General features: G+C 32.5%; 2 protein-coding genes across 3 annotated transcripts; one reads left to right on the top strand and one right to left on the bottom strand.

Moving 5' to 3' along the window:
* Positions 1-676: 676 nt before the first annotated feature.
* Positions 677-10857, bottom strand: LOC106062138 (kelch domain-containing protein 3-like). 2 transcript variants are annotated; one of them, XM_056024936.1, is made up of 10 exons: positions 10644-10857; positions 7674-7966; positions 6319-6489; positions 6033-6148; positions 5504-5575; positions 4468-4684; positions 4294-4380; positions 3756-3953; positions 2975-3053; positions 677-2400 (listed from the first exon to the last, which is right to left on the bottom strand). In XM_056024936.1, the coding sequence occupies exons 2-10, from the start codon at positions 7825-7827 to the stop codon at positions 2337-2339; spliced, it is 1158 nt and encodes a 385-aa protein (XP_055880911.1). In that variant the 5' UTR covers positions 7828-7966; positions 10644-10857; the 3' UTR covers positions 677-2336. The 2 variants fall into 2 exon arrangements, with proteins under 2 accessions (XP_055880911.1, XP_055880910.1); XM_056024935.1 differs by having other exon boundaries at positions 7674-7901.
* A 41-nt stretch (positions 10858-10898) lies between these two features.
* LOC106058798 (uncharacterized) lies at positions 10899-15825 on the top strand. Its single transcript, XM_013216292.2, has 4 exons — positions 10899-11117; positions 12587-12746; positions 13863-14010; positions 14598-15825. The coding sequence occupies exons 1-4, from the start codon at positions 11072-11074 to the stop codon at positions 14793-14795; spliced, it is 552 nt and encodes a 183-aa protein (XP_013071746.1). The 5' UTR covers positions 10899-11071; the 3' UTR covers positions 14796-15825.
* The last annotated feature ends 360 nt before the right edge of the window (positions 15826-16185 follow it).

Raw genomic sequence — 16185 nt, 5'->3', positions numbered from 1 at the left:
ATCTGGTCAGCGAGAATGTTTGTTTTTACAACTATATTGAAGAATAGATATTAAATCATTAAAGTTGAAATAAAAATGTCAAATAAATTTAAGAAATTCAAGAACTAACTTCCAAAATTCTCTTTGGCTGCACAATGAAAGTAGGTCTCAAAATGTCTTGCCTACTCCTAGATAGATTATTTGTTGTCAGTTTGGTGTAGACCAACTTAGCATTTGATGTGTGCCTTTAATAGAAACTAACAAAAATGAACTCATTCAATGAACTAGTCAATGTTATTATCTCAACACATCCAGTTGTTCATTTTGAATGTGAGGTGTTGTACTAGTCATTCTATGTGTCTTCTAGACACATTTCATTGAAACAAATATGTGCTTGCAGATAGTGTACAAAGTAACAAAAAAAAATAGAGATAATCTTTTTTCTTTTGAAACAACAGAAACATCAGCTTTCAAACATTCAGATGCATTTGTAAAAAATGTTTATTTTAATAAAAGTATCTACTGTAAAGTCAAAGGGAGGTAACGAAATCACCCTAGGGGCGATGGCAAGAACTGTTTTGTAATATCTGGATAAAAAAATATTTTTTGACATCTTGATCACAAGACAAATATCATGGCTATGAGCTACTTTCTATTTTGCTTCTTCCACAGTTATTTAATTACAATACAAGAGTAGTTAGTGACTTTTAAACTATGTTTATTTATACAAATAATATAAGAGTACAATGTTTAAAATGATTTGTAAAATGTCCATGTGCAGTTCTATTCACATTTTGTAATAACATTATATACAACAATTATACCTTGGGGGTCCTTGGCTAAATAAAAATATAAGAGAACAGCACAATGTGAAGTAGAGTTTGGCAATTAAAAGAATATTCCAACATTTGTCACATGAACAAAGATGTAATTATACCTACCAAGAGTTCATGCTAAACAATATTGACCTTGGTCATCACACGTCTTTGTTGTAAACTGAAAACTCTCCCTGTGATACCAGTATTCAATAATTATGTTTCACAATGAGAGCCCAGCGTATATATATATAGGGATAGTGACCAGATTAAAAGCAGGAAAGAGACTATAGAGACAGCTAAGAGAATAATTATTAAGCTTCCCTCTCATAGACTATTTGAACTAGTTGCATAGAAGTTTTCAATTTGATATTTTTGTAATACCAACTTTGTTATTGATTAAACAATGCTGGACTTAGTTGAAGTCAAGACACTTCTAGCACTAGGGAAATCTATCCATAAATAAATTTTCTATTAAGAAACTCTACTCTGTTCATATTTATGCTTCTTTAAGTTTTTAAGTGTATATTATATAACTATTGTGTTGAAAAAAAAAAAAAGACCCTTTTTGTGTCCATAGAGAATGACCACATAGCTATAAGTTCAAGAATCAACTATTCAGGTTTAAACTAGCCAAAATATCACAGTGGTTGATCTCCGCACAGCATAATTAATGACAACTTTAATATCTTTCATAAATGTATTTCAAATAGACAGAGGTAGAGTTTTTACATGCTATCTCACCAAATCATGCCTACTCACTTCACTATTATTTCATTCCTCCTTCACTATCATATTTCTTCCTATTACATGCTTTCCTCATCATTTATGTGCCCACAATTACATTACTCTCTCACTATTGCATTATATCCTCACTATCATTACTTTCTCACTATTGCATTCTCATTTTTGCATTGCTTTCTCACTATTATTCCCACTTCAACCTCATTAATGCTTTACTTCCTCAGTATGACAATCCCACTTGTCTCCATTCAGTCAGCAATATGTACATTTTAAAAAGAAAACAACATGTGTCTTTAAAAATGTTGATCATCAGCCATTGCGATAAAATTGTTAGTACCAGTATCATTGTAAATTTTCAATGAGTGCTTACAACTAATCACAAGCTTAACAATTCTATTCTGTTCTGAAGTAATAATCACAAATAATTCAAACAATCATACAGAAATCCACTCAGCCTTTAAGGTAATGTATTGAGGATGATTCACCGGCAATAAAATTATTGAAAAATTAACATCTCACCACATTAATTAATGAAGAAACAACAAGAAGAGACTTTTTATCTTATAGATATATACAGAAGACAAATTTTAAAAGATAATTTGTGCACAAACATTAGGTTGAAGAACAGCACATTCACACATGTTTCATTTAGTAGTACACACTGTGGTAATGCAGAAAACACTGTTACCCTCGACTTCACATGGTTTTATTATCAATGTCATGGTGACCCACTTGACAGACTCAATTGCTTCACCAATAAGGTCAGACTCCCCTGCAATGTTGAGATGTGTGTCTGTGTTAACCATTTGTTGGATGAAGCCTTGTTATGTTATTGTCAGTGGTCATGATTGCAAGCTCCCACCTGTTTTGAAAAGTTACAAGCAATAAGCTTTAGCAATATAATTCAACCTCAAAATGATTAGAGAAAATAATCCAACTCTTTCAATAAGCTATGCACAGTAGAACATAAAGCTGATCATTTTGACCTTGATTAAATAAACAAACCATTATTACATACACTCTGGGTTTTTTTGCAGCTCACTTAACAAGTTACAAAAGTTTTTTAAGAGAAAAAAAAAGGTGAATAAAACTTAAAGAAAGATCTGTACACTGTGTTAAGATGGTCAAAGTGGGAATAAGGGAATTAGCATCCTTCCTATATTCTTGTGACATTATGCTATGAAAGCTATGAAATGAATGATACACTCTTTTTAACAATTATGCTCTGAGTTAGTTTTGTAAGCAAACTTCTTAATTAGTGCTGTGGTGGTTGGCTAGTTATATGGTTGGCTAGTTATATATTCTGCACTTTATATCGTTAAAAAATGTTCCAGGGTTTGAATTCCTTAGCTGTCATATCTAGCTGAAGGTTTGGAAAATTTTGAGAACTATCTAAAACCCTTGTCAATAGCATGATGGCTGTTGTTTAAATTTACCTTAAATCATGAGGCAAGTAGGAACACTCTATCTTGTGTTGAATAATAACCAGAGAAGCCAAAGTTTTTAATGATGGTTCTAAAAAGAAAAATATTCAAAGAAATCAAAATTTGTATTAATTCTTGCAAAATATTTTTTTATATGCAAAATGTCTTTGTATATCAACTAGTCGTGTACGAATTAAAATACTTGTATTGATGGGAAAAAAGGTTAAATACTAACGAGAAAAAAATTTTTAATAAGCATAAATTTTATGAAGTTACCATAGCTGGAAATCTGGTTGTTACACTGGCTAAAAACCAATCACTTTTATGCAACATTTGTATAGCTACCACAGACAAACACTTCTAAAAATCATCTATATGGTTTAATCCACCACTGTCTATAACATCTACACAACCTTTTTACACAACATCTGTATAATCTAGACCACCAATGTCAACTACTTTTATACCACATTTGTATAACCTAACCAAACACTGACAACCACTTCTATACAACATTTCTATAAACTAAGCCACCACTGACAACCACTTCTTTACAACATTTCTATAAACTAAGCTACCACTGACAACCTCACATTTCTACCACCAAAAGTAGAGAAATAAATGATAAATAATAAAGAGTATAAGAACTTATAATTAGTCTCACTGACAACCACTTCTTTACAACATTTCTATAAACTAAGCTACCACTGACAACCTCACATTTCTACCACCAAAAGTAGAGAAATAAATGATATTATAAAGAGTGTAAGAAATTATAATTAGTTTCACATACCGAAGTCAAGAACATAAAGATCTGATCTGTCAATGAGATCTGAGTCTGAGGGACTTGATTCATCTGTTATGTCCAAGGGAACATTGGGACTTGTCCCGCCAAAGAAATAGACTTTGCTTCCAATTACACAGGCACACTGCCTCCTACGAGGACTTGGGCCAATACCTGGCACCTTCAGTCTGGTCCATTGATTGGTGGCTGAAGAAAGTGTGTCAAGGCAGACACCAGAAGCATTGAATGATTCAAGAGACTCAAGCCAATAATATATGTGAAATATATTACTACCCTAAAATAACTTTATACTCTGGCTAAAGCAACAACAGGTTACTTAGAATTCAATACTATAATAACATTTTTTTTAACAAGGCAAACGTCAAGATCAAGAATCACTAAAATAAAGACAACAAGCAAACTAATGTAGACTATCTGTATAGGAATTTATACCAGTAAAAAAAAGACCAAAAAAAGCATTAGTGGTTTAAGTTAAAAAGTAAAAATCTCAAATAGTGATTGTGTTTGTATCATTCGATTTACTTACCAAAATCATAACGATGTAAATCATTGAAGTGGATCTCAAGCAAGCTATTGTAGCCTCCAAAGATGTAAAGTGATCCTTTATACTCAACTAGAGAATAGAAGTTAAAATGCTTGGCATGAAAAAGATTTGAAAAAATAAACATATAAATGATGGTTAAAGCTTGAGGGCACATACATGCGGAATGACTACGGCGTCCCAAGGGGGCATCCACTGTTGACGATGCCAGTCTGGTCCATGTTTCAGTCACTGTTTCAAAGGCCATGAGCCTGTTGCAGTAGAACTCATTGTTGGTAAACTGGTCCCCTCCATGATCACAACGACCTCCGTAGATATACATTACAGTACCGATGGCTGTTGCAGTGTGAAAGTCTCTCCATCTTGCTGGATTACCCTGGAGAAAGAAAATTTAATGTATGAATAAAATTGAAGAATAAAATAAATATTATTAACAATAATATATCTATATATACATAAACACACTTACTAGCTTTACCCACTGGCTATGCTCATTAATTTGATTGATGATCTATCACAAAATACTGTTGTTAGAAAATTCAATGATGCCTCATAACCAATTTTCTTATGATTCAATCATGAGGACAACTCTCTTATGCTCTCCCATCTGTCTCATGCTGTGTCATCTCTTTTAGGTCCTTCTACCGCTCTCATGGTCTGTCACCTCTCTCATGCACTGCGGGCTCTTTCATTCGTTGGGAAACCCGGAATATTAGATCACACTTGCAAATCTTTAGGTTCCAAGTTGGATTTTTTTTCAAAAATGACATTGAGACAAAGCACCTATAATCTTTACTGGCTATTTCAATGTGGAGAGGATACTTTCTAGTGGTTACTCTGTATCCTTGATATTCTTTAGTCCACAAGGGAAGGGAAATAACTCACCAGTTTGTGAATACAAGAAGGTATTATTTGGATTGTACATTTCTTCACTATGAAATTATTTTATTCAGAATAATTTAATTACTAGATAATTCATGTTTTCCTTTTGTAGTGTTAAACCTACTTGTCATTTAAATTTGGCATTTTGTGATAATACAAAATATTTTATGACATAAAATGGTTACCATCCATTAGAACTCAGCTAAAACCCAAACCTCGCTCAAAGAAACCAAGTTCTGCAGTACCAGTGCACCGAATGTGGTAGTCGAGAACAAAGGATGAAAATAAATCAATTATGAAATTTGGTACTTACATTAAAAATGACAGCAACCCATTCAAATGTCTTCAAGTTTAAGTAATTCATGTCATTCGAGAAACGATCAGTCTAGAATGAGATATGAATGGACACATTTAGACAAAGAAGAAACACATTACTTTTAGATACAAACCTAATTCTGAATATTAGAGGGTTATTTTTTTTTTAGATTTTATTTTTCAAAACTGACATGTTTTATGTAAAAGTACAATTTTTTATTCTATTCCAGTAAGTAGGTCCATCGTTTTGGTATTAATGTTATAGAATATCACAAATTTAAAAATTTTATCTTTTTTTTTAAAATATAGAACTGGGTGAATTTAGATAATATTTATTGTCCCCCACACCCTTTTTAAGTCAATTATTTTTATGTGTTGAAACATAATTACATAATAAAATTGATCACAGGAATCGATTTAAAACACTTTGATATCAAGATTTAGAACTAGAAAAAAACACAAGGAAACACCATTAGTGCAGTAACACATTCAAATTAAGGATGAATTCAAGCTTGTCAAACACTCACAAACTCTTCATATCCAGCAAATATGTACATCTTGTCCTGAATGATACATGCAGTATGGCCATCCCTGGCCTCTGGCACTGGACCAGATACCTGAGGTTTATCCCATTTCAATGTCGCTGGAAAGACAAAAAAAAAGGGCAATGTTAACTACAAGGATTGTTTTGCTGATATTTTTTTTAGACTTTCCTAATTTGCTTTACAGAAGAAATGAAATGCAAAATTTTATGCCAGCATGCTAAAATTAACGTTTAAAAAAACAAAAAACTATTAAGAATGAAAGTAATACCAGCACAGAATCTGTACAAAATCTTGCAGGCTCCAATACTGTCATTTCTTCCTCCCCAAATGTAAGCACAGTCTTCATACTCCACCGCTGTATGACCATAACGTTGGTAGGGTGTGTTATCCAAGTCCACTTTGGATGTGGGTAGTGGTAATAGAGACCAATGCAAGGTTACTGCCAGGAGTCAAAAGAAACTGAAATAACTTGTTGCTTCTTCACAGTGGACTAACATTTTTTTTTCATCCTCATCATGTAAACATTTTTTAGAAATCTGTTTATAGCAGACACTAATTCTAACATTTTGGTGTTGAGTAAGAAGTATGCATTGAGTAAGATGCATGCATTCAGTAAGATGTAAGTGTTGAGTAAGTTGTATGTCTTGAGTAAGTTATATGTGTTGAGTAAGATGTATGTGTTGAGTAAGATGTGAGTGTTGAGTAAGTTGTATGTGTTGAGTAAGTTGTATGTGTTGAGTAAGATGTGAGTGTTGAGTAAGTTGTATGTGTTAAGTAAGTTGTATGTCTTGAGTAAGTTGTATGTGTTGAGTAAGTTGTATGTCTTGAGTAAGTTGTATGTGTTGAGTAAGATGTGAGTGTTGAGAAAGATGTATGTGTTGAGAAAGATGCATGTGTTGAGAAAGATGTATGTGTTGAGTTAGATGTATGTATTGAGTAAGATGAATGTGTTGAGAAAGATGTATGTGTTGAGAAAGATGTATGTATTGAGTAAGATGTATGTATTGAGCTAGATGTATGTGTTGAGTAAGATGTATGTGTTGAGAAAGATGTATGTGTTGAAAAAGATGTATGTTTTGAGTTAGATGTATGTATTGAGTTAGATGTATGTGTTGAGTTAGATGTATGTGTTGAGTAAGATGTATGTGTTGAGAAAGATGTATGTGTTGAGAAAGATGTATGTGTTGAGTTAGATGTATGTATTGAGTTAGATGTATGTGTTGAGTAAAATGTGTGCATAGAGTAAGATGTGTGCATTGAGTAAGATGCATGTGTTGAGTAAGATGTAAGATGTGAGTGTTGAGTAAGATGCATGTGTTGAGTCAATAAAAAGTTGAAACTTAAGGCCCAAACTTCACTGTTTGAATGTAATCTATGATTACAAAGCAGCATAAAGATCCACCAAATTGACTTTCTCAACTGAGATGAGGTAATCTATTAGAGAGATTGAATCTATTAGAGACACAGAAACTATTAAGGACAAGAAGTCTTTTAGAGACATCAAGATTGGTAAAACCTTTTACTACTCAGTTCCACATACCATACCGGTAATTTAAAAAAATATTTTGGTGCGTTGTTGATTCATTCAAAACAATTTTTTTTAAATGCATCAATTCAACTGACCTGTATTTAATATGTGAACATCCATTGGTCGTGTTGTTTCATAATCCTCACCAGTGCAATAGCCACCAAAAGAGTATATTCTGAGTCCAATGGCCACAGCAGCATGATTAACTCTCTTAGGCCCACCTTCTAAATGAATTGTCCAGGTCAACATTTGGTACAACCTGTCTGTCAATAGTAGTCAGTTTGAACTATCTACAAAAGTTAATTTTAACTGTCATCTCCAGTCTGAAATGACAGCATAGATAATAGATTTAAACTATCAAGTGATTATTGATCAGTGAGAGTTCAACCTGTAAAAAAAAAATTAAAATAAAAAAAAATAAGCTTTAAAATAAGAAGCTGGAAAACCACTGAGAATCTAATTGATTGTAGGGTATGTCCAGACTGCTTTTTTTTTACCTTTTACAGTAGGCCTACAATCTCTAAGTAGTCTTGCTGATGTGCAGCAATGTTCAGTGATTATTTGTCTCACTTCTGGTAGGTTACTAGGCCTATATATATGAGGCTTTGCCCCCCCCCCCTAAATTATACTTCAATTTGATGTTTATGTATAGCACAATACCACATATGAATTTTCTTTATTTATATTGTTGGTGAATTGGACTGTTTATAATATTTTGCATTTGATTATCCAAACAGACCCTGCTCCCAATTTAAACTAGATAATCAACATTCTACTGTAGTACCTAGTCTACTCAGCCCTGTCTAGAAATTGTAGGGCTACTCAGCCTACTAATCTAATATATAAAGTAGAAAGTAAGGCGTATGTATGGTATGGTATGGTATGGTATGGTATGGTATGGTATGGTATGGTATGGTATGGTATGGTATGGTATGGTATGGTATGGTATGGTATGGTATGGTATGGTATGGTATGGTATGGTATGGTATGGTATGGTATGGTATGGTATGGTATGGTATGGTATGGTATGGTATGGTATGGTATGGTATGGTATGGTATGGTATGGTATGGTATGGTATGGTATGGTATGGTATGGTATGGTATGGTATGGTATGGTATGGTATGGTATGGTATGGTATGGTATGGTATGGTATGGTATGGTATGGTATGGTATGGTATGGTATGGTATGGTATGGTATGGTATGGTATGGTATGGTATGGTATGGTATGGTATGGTATGGTATGGTATGGTATGGTATGGTATGGTATGGTATGGTATGGTATGGTATGGTATGGTATGGTATGGTATGGTATGGTATGGTATGGTATGGTATGGTATGGTATGTATGTATGTATGTATGTATGTCCCCGTATAGAAATCAAAACCGTTTGACCGATCTTGATAAAACTTGGCAGAAATTTTCCTTGGGTACCAACTTAGACCAAACTTAAGACCCTCAAAAAAAAAAGTTGACCAGCTCTATGAAAGCATTATTCTTCTTTGATTACTTCATCGATCTAGGCAATCTAGGCCATGTTTACATAAGAAATACTAGAGTAGTTTATGCTATTCGGACACCTATAGGTCCAAATTTGAAAGTTTGACTTTGACAGCGCATTATTATTACAATGGTTCAACAAAGAAAAAAAAATGACGTATCAAAATCTTCTTTAGTTAAAGGAGAATAAGGATGACTACTTATATTTGTACCCCTAACCTATATTTCTTATTATATTTAAGGTCAAAGAGGCCGTGTGTTTTCATTTAATTCTGACAAATTTGACCCACATTATTTGATTCCGGACACCATAATTTATTTCGGACAGTCTCTATATTTAGGCATCTATAAACTCAGATTTTAATTCTATATTAACATTAACTAAATTTTAAGATCCCCAGGCATAGCCCCTCACATGAAATCATCAAGATGTTTTCAATATATACATAAATACGAACACAAAAAATAAAATATGAACACACTTATTCTACCAAAATTAGGTCACTGGGATAGTGACTTCTACACAGACTTTTAGACTTATTTTAAGTTTGCATGATTAGATGTGTGTTGAATGTTTGTGTTTTTTGTTTATTAATTTAATAAATTTCTAATACAGATGATCTTTTGTAGTATAGTACAGGTTAGGATAGCCATTCTTGCCTAACTGAATCCTCTATACTCTATATTCTCTCTATATAAAACTAGATCTATCTAGTAGGTCTAGATCTAAGCATTTAACTTCATTCAATGTACCAAGCTCACTTCAAACATTTATTTATGCCCATTTATTCTCTGTTTAAAAAACAACAACAAACGAACAAATATAATATAAGATCATTTTTATTGATGTCCAAAACTGGCTGTCCCAAATAAATTTTGGTAAGAAAATCGTAATTTAATTTGGACACACCCTATTAATTTTTTTTTTTGTATGGAATCAAACAACTTGGTTTATGAATCAAATAAATCAGCTCCAAAAACAGAATAAATATTGCCGGGCTCATTAGTATAGACTTAGCCAATCAAAAAATATAGTCTTGTCTTAACCCTAGGAAGAGGTAAAGTCATCCGGGTAACATAGGAAAAAACAACAACCTGACTAACAAATTTGAAATTCGTTTTTCTTACATAAAAAGACAGCTAAATGGAGGAAATTGAATCAAAATCATTCGAAAATGGACAACCACATTTTACAGCGTGCTAATTTTGTAATAAATATAAAAATATTTTTTTTTAATGACCACAAAAACAGCGAATGTCCAAATTCATGTAATGTCCGAATTAAATAAACTACTATAGGCTTACTATAGATCTAGACAATCTCGTCAATCTATCTATAAGAATAATAAGACTATATAGATCTATCATCATCTAAATTCTAATATGATCTAATTCTAATGATGATCTAGATCTAGATCTAGTAATCTAGTACTACTACTACTACTACTACTAGATCTAGTTAGTAGATGATTGATAGTATTGATACTCATAGTCATAGTCATAGCATACTGATAGTAAATAGTAAATCATAGTAGATCTCATCACTCATCATGATACTATTGATACCTGGATCAATATTCGAAGTCCGCTTTCAAAGCTCGATGAATGTATGATGCAAAAGAAGATTTGTTAAAAAACAAGACATGAATTTATAACAGATCTAGACACTCTGGTGTTGTTATTTTTTCGCAATGTTCGATTTGACATTAAATAAACACTTTCGCTTCTTAGATATGATTCTCTAATCTACGTTCACTGGTGTAGGGGAAGCTACTCCTAAATAATAATCCCTTATAATGATTGAATAACTTACCTTTATTCTTAATCTAGATCTAGACATAGATTTTTGTAGACATAGATCTAGACTTAGACTCTAGACCTAATTTTTCTAGACATAGATCTAGATCTACATCGAGAAAAATTATTATATGTTACTATCGTAACTATGTTGATCTAGATTCTACTTTGATTAGTTTACAAACAGAAATTTCAGAATGTCCATTCATGGCCAAGGGGATATTTTAATTATCCAAACAGGAGGTGAAGATTCAAATTCAATCAAGAGACAAGTTTAACTTAGTTTAGTTTTACCTTAGCCTTTTAGCCTTAAGCCAAGCCTTAAGTAAGTCTAAGACTTTAGTTTAGACACTTTAGTTATTAGTTTTAGCAAGATCACTAGTCACTCATTAGTGACTGGTGTCACTAGACCTAGACTAGTTACATCTAGTAGACTAGTCTCTCTAGTCTAGAGTCTAAACTAGTCTAGTAGATCTAAGTCTAGTAACTAGAAGTACTAGATCTAGATAAATAATATAATCATATATAATGATAATAGACTCTATATTACTCTATAGTCTATAGATCTATAGACTCAATATAGAGTCAGACTAATATAGATCTAGAGTTGATCAGGAAACATCAAAAAGATGGTCAAGCAAGACAAGATGCCTGTCAGTGTGTGTAGTCACTGAATGAACTCTTTATGTTGTGTCTGTTCTATTTATGTGTAGGCCTATGTTTCTGTTGTGTTGTCTTTACACTTTATATGAGAAAAGAGTCCTTGTTATCACAACAAATTTCCACAAGCCACAAGGATCAATAAAGTAAACTTATAAAGTATAAAGGCAATAAAGCACTAAAGTCTAAAGCAGTCTTAGTATATAATATAGATCTAGTCTAATCTAGTCTAGATTAGATCTAGACTCACTAGTACATATCTAATCTATATACTATATTATATAGATCTACTAAAATAGTAATAGTTACTAATTATATTAGCCTACTATAGTCTAGATGAGATCTCTATTATATACACATAAAATTAGAAAAAGTAAAATCTAGAATTCTAGATTTAGATTAGACTAGAATTTACTAGTAACTAGATCTAGCTAGAGACAAGACTGGCTGGAGTTGACTAGATTTACTTTAAATTAAATATAATCTGAATCTTGTTTGCCTCGCCTCAACTGATACTGCAACTGGTGATAGCCCAGCCATAAAATAAGGTTAAGAATAGGCCATAGTCATAGAATGTCATCTATTTTAAGATCTACTCTCATCCAGATCTAGTTTTTATCTTCTTCAGAAAAAATGATACATTTTAGATTTAGTAGAGAGGCTTTTCAGAAGTGTGTTTCTTTAAAAAAAAACAACCTTTGATTATCCAAGATTCACTGCAAGGCTCAAACTTAGGCTATTTTTTTTCTAAGCTTGTTCTATTAGAAAATGGAGTACATTGAAATCTCTTCCCTAAAAGTAATAAAAGCATAGACTAATCTACGTCTACATAAATATAATATATCATATTAATAGACCTACTTACAGCTGCTTTTACAAAGAGACATTCAGCATAGTAATACATAAAATTGAAAGCTTGCAATAATATCCCAGTTTTTTAAAGTATCTGAATGCAATTTTCAAAAACATTAGCCTTACAAAAAAAAATTTGGAATATAAAAGTGGTATAATATATTATGTACATTAACATTTGATTCATCAATATTTTTTAGGAACTATTGATAAATTGTATCCACAACATCCAGGGGCCTATGGATTTGAAATTGGTCCACCAGCTGTTATAAATATTCTTCCGAGAGCTGCGCCATATCTTTCATGTACAGTAGAGAGTATCTGCTCAAAAGATAGCCAGGAAATCACTGATGCTGACAGGTTTTGATTGTAAACTTCATTGTTAACTAAACTCAATTTACTCAACTTACAATTTCTAATAAGACTAACAGGACCTATAATTTCTGATAAGACTAACTGGACTTACAATTTCTTATAAGACTACCTGGACCTACAATTTCTGATAAGACTACCTGGACTTACAATTTCTGATAAGACTACCTGGACTTACAATTTCTTATAAGACTACCTGGACTTACAATTTCTGATAAGACTACCTGGACTTACAATTTCTTATAAGACTACCTGGACTTACAATTTCTTATAAGACTACCTGGACTTACAATTTCTTATAAGATTACTTGGACTTACAATTTCTGATAAGACTACCTGGACCTACAATTTATTATTATTATAGCTTTTATATAGCGCTACTTTCATGCTTATAGCATGCTCAGAGCGCTTTTGGTCCTATCTCATTTGTGGACCGGTGGGGGGGGGGGGGGGGGAGGGGGTATCTAGAAGTTGGTTTTCCGCGCTGCCTTTAGGCGCTCAGTAAACACAACTCTGCCCGAGTCGGGTGTCGAACCTCGAGCCCCCTTCTAGGTAGCCAAGCCAAGCCAAGTTCAAGCGCACTTGGCCTCTCGACCACCCTTTCTGATAAGATTATCTGGACCTACAATTTCTGATAAGATTATCAGGACCTACAATTTCTTATAAGACTACCTGGACTTACAATTTCTGATAAGACTACCCGGACTTACAATTTCTGATAAGACTACCTGGACTTACAATTTCTAATTTCAATTTTACATTTTATCTAGTAGATGATGTGTTGGAGTATTTGATTATCTTTACCTGAGCTCACGTCAAATTTTGCAGATTTGCCTGATTTTTTTTTGCCAGACAATTTTTATAAATTGTTGGCTTAGAAACATAGATATCAGTCTATTTTAGGAAAGTTTTTGACAGCTTTTACTTATGCCATTGATCAGAGCATATTTTTATGTAATTTCTAATCAGAAAATATTAACCTGTTTATATTGTGTACTTAAGATAAATCTACCAAATATTACTGTCTGCATTCACAATAGAAGTCAAAAGTAAACAAACATACTCCTTGGAATAATAAAGTAATAAACTTTTTTTTTCTGTTAGGGAAGATATTCTCCGGTGTGTTGTGGATGCAAATCAGCAGTTAGTGCTAATTACTCATGGCACAGACACAATATGTGAAACAGCTCGTTACTTAGCCCGAGCTGGAGTTGGCCAAGGAAAAGACTTTGGACCAGGTGTAGGAGAAAAGGTAATCAAAATTACATTCGGCTTTAGTCTTAAAATATTTTCTTGTCAACAATGGATACATACAAGTAAAAAACGAATGTCTTAAAAAGTTCCTTTCCATGGTATTTTGTAAATATAATTAGAAAGTCTATGACATATATTAATTAGGAGAAACTTTGGAGAAAATGCCTTCTATTTTGATCCAGATATATGGTTCAGTGATGAAACAAAAATCATGTACATTGAAAAATTGTGTGGCAAAAATAAAAAGGGGAATTACATTGATTTTTCTCTTATAAATGCTTTTCCCATCTCTATATCATACTGGAAGATTAGAGATTTGTATCTTTATGTACCAGTATTATAATATTCTAATGTTTTGTGAAAGCTAATGACATATAAGAATTAATTTCTGTGATACCACTTGTTTATAAATCTCATTTGATTCTTTCAAACTGGCTAATATGACACAACTTCAAAAGTTAGATTCACATTAAGCAGTATATTGTCAGGGAACTTAGGATACTTATATTAATTCACATCTGTCTGTTGAAATCATTATAATGAAATTTGACTCTTTCCCGTATTTAATGTTTTTTTTTCCTTCAGATTGTTGTCCTCACTGGTGCAGTCAAACCAGAATGCATGAAAGACTCTGATGCTGATTTCAACATAGGATTTGCTCTCGGTGTATTACAGGCTTCTACATCCCCTGGTGTCTATGTTGCCATGGAGGGATCCATTGTTTCTGGGATGCATGTTGTTAGAAATAAGGATGGAAAGTTTCTGGATGAGAGAGAAATGTGAATGAAAGAATGAGTTTTGTTGACTTGTAGATATGTATTATATTTTGGTGCATTTTTTTTCATTTCATCCCCTGATATTTTCATCATCTGATCATTTTATCTAACAAATTGTAATTTTAAAAATCATGAAATGAGCAATATTTAATGTATTCATTTTTTATTTAAATGATAAAATTGTAACACGTTACTGTTTAAAAGGAATTAAAGCAAAACTTCTACAGGCGACATGATATTACGAGGATGGGTGAACTCCACCTTTATAAGAAAAAAATAAAACCTTATTTCAAGGCTAAAAATGAAAGTGAAACATATTCGTACTTTCACCACAGCTTGGCCTTTGATGATAAGTTATCAGCGGCACGGTCATAATTATTGTAATCGCACTTCTATCTCTCAAAAGATTTCCACTACTTTCACCACACCTTGGCCTTTGATGATAAGTTATCAGCGGCACAGTCATAATTATTGTAATCGCACTTCTATCTCTCAAAAGATTTCCACTACTTGCACCACATCTTGGCCTTTGATGATAAGTTATCAGCGGCATGATCATAATTATTTTAATCGCACTTCTATCTCTCAAATGATTTTTTACTACTTCCACCAAACCTTGGCATTCGATCAGGATAATATTATGATATTACAACCCCCACATTCAATAGAAGCGCTATAGCTAAGTACACACCCAGATTTACAATATAATATAAGATTTCTCATTAAGAATACAAACTGAAAGAGGAAACACTGTAAACGCATTAGTAACAAGTCATAAAATGTCAAAAAGCATTCTACATAATCATATTTATATATAAAATATTTAATTGGGGATGAAGTGACTGGGGATGAAATGACCGGTCACCCATTATTCATTTGTTAACAAAATCTTAACACATAATATTCTGCTCTAGTATAACAGTCAGTCTGGTATATTGAGTATGACAGTATGGAAATCAGATAACTTTATTTCTGAGCAGCTGCTGATAGCAGAAATTAAATGGCAAATAAAATGTTTATATATTTGTTGTTTTAAATGTTGTTTGTTTATTTTATAATTAAACTTTACATGTACAAATAACATTTCTCTTATTATTATAGAAATTGTTTTGTGTCTTATCATACTATGTTTCCTATAATATAAATGAGAAAGAAAAAGTGCAGCTATTCTTTTAAAAGTCTTGTCCAGTAGTTTTGCTAGATGTGTTTTTGATGAAAGTTTTGTCTTTACTTTAATATGGAAAGTACATCTCAATTGTGTGGCTTTTGTCTTGAGTCTTTTGGCAGTGCTGGATTTATGTATAGGCTACAAAAGTTAGAGCTTAGGGCCCCCACTTTCTTGGGGCCTAAAAAACTTGTCACAGTGATCAGTTGTCATCTTATTAAACTATTTTGGC

Source organism: Biomphalaria glabrata, chromosome 3 (genome assembly GCF_947242115.1).
Source record: "Biomphalaria glabrata chromosome 3, xgBioGlab47.1, whole genome shotgun sequence".
NCBI lineage: Eukaryota > Metazoa > Mollusca > Gastropoda > Planorbidae > Biomphalaria > Biomphalaria glabrata.
The sequence above is the reverse complement of the archived record's forward strand: the minus strand, read 5'-3'. Positions and strand labels throughout refer to the sequence as shown.

Bases quoted from the DNA above. Each gene is read 5' to 3' on its own strand.
- LOC106058798 (XM_013216292.2), top strand. From the start codon at position 11,072: ATGTCCATTCATGGCCAAGGGGATATTTTAATTATCCAAACAGGAG. The intron at 12,747-13,862 runs GTTTTGATTGTA...TTTTTCTGTTAG, and splicing joins GAAATCACTGATGCTGACAG to GGAAGATATTCTCCGGTGTG. The intron at 14,011-14,597 runs GTAATCAAAATT...TTTTTCCTTCAG, and splicing joins GACCAGGTGTAGGAGAAAAG to ATTGTTGTCCTCACTGGTGC.
- LOC106062138 (XM_056024936.1), bottom strand. From the start codon at position 7,827: ATGTTGACCTGGACAATTCATTTAGAAGGTGGGCCTAAGAGAGTTAAT. The intron at 4,685-5,503 runs GTAAGTACCAAA...TTCTTTCTCCAG, and splicing joins GGGTTGCTGTCATTTTTAAT to GGTAATCCAGCAAGATGGAG. The intron at 3,954-4,293 runs GTAAGTAAATCG...CACTTTCTTCAG, and splicing joins TTTACATCGTTATGATTTTG to CCACCAATCAATGGACCAGA.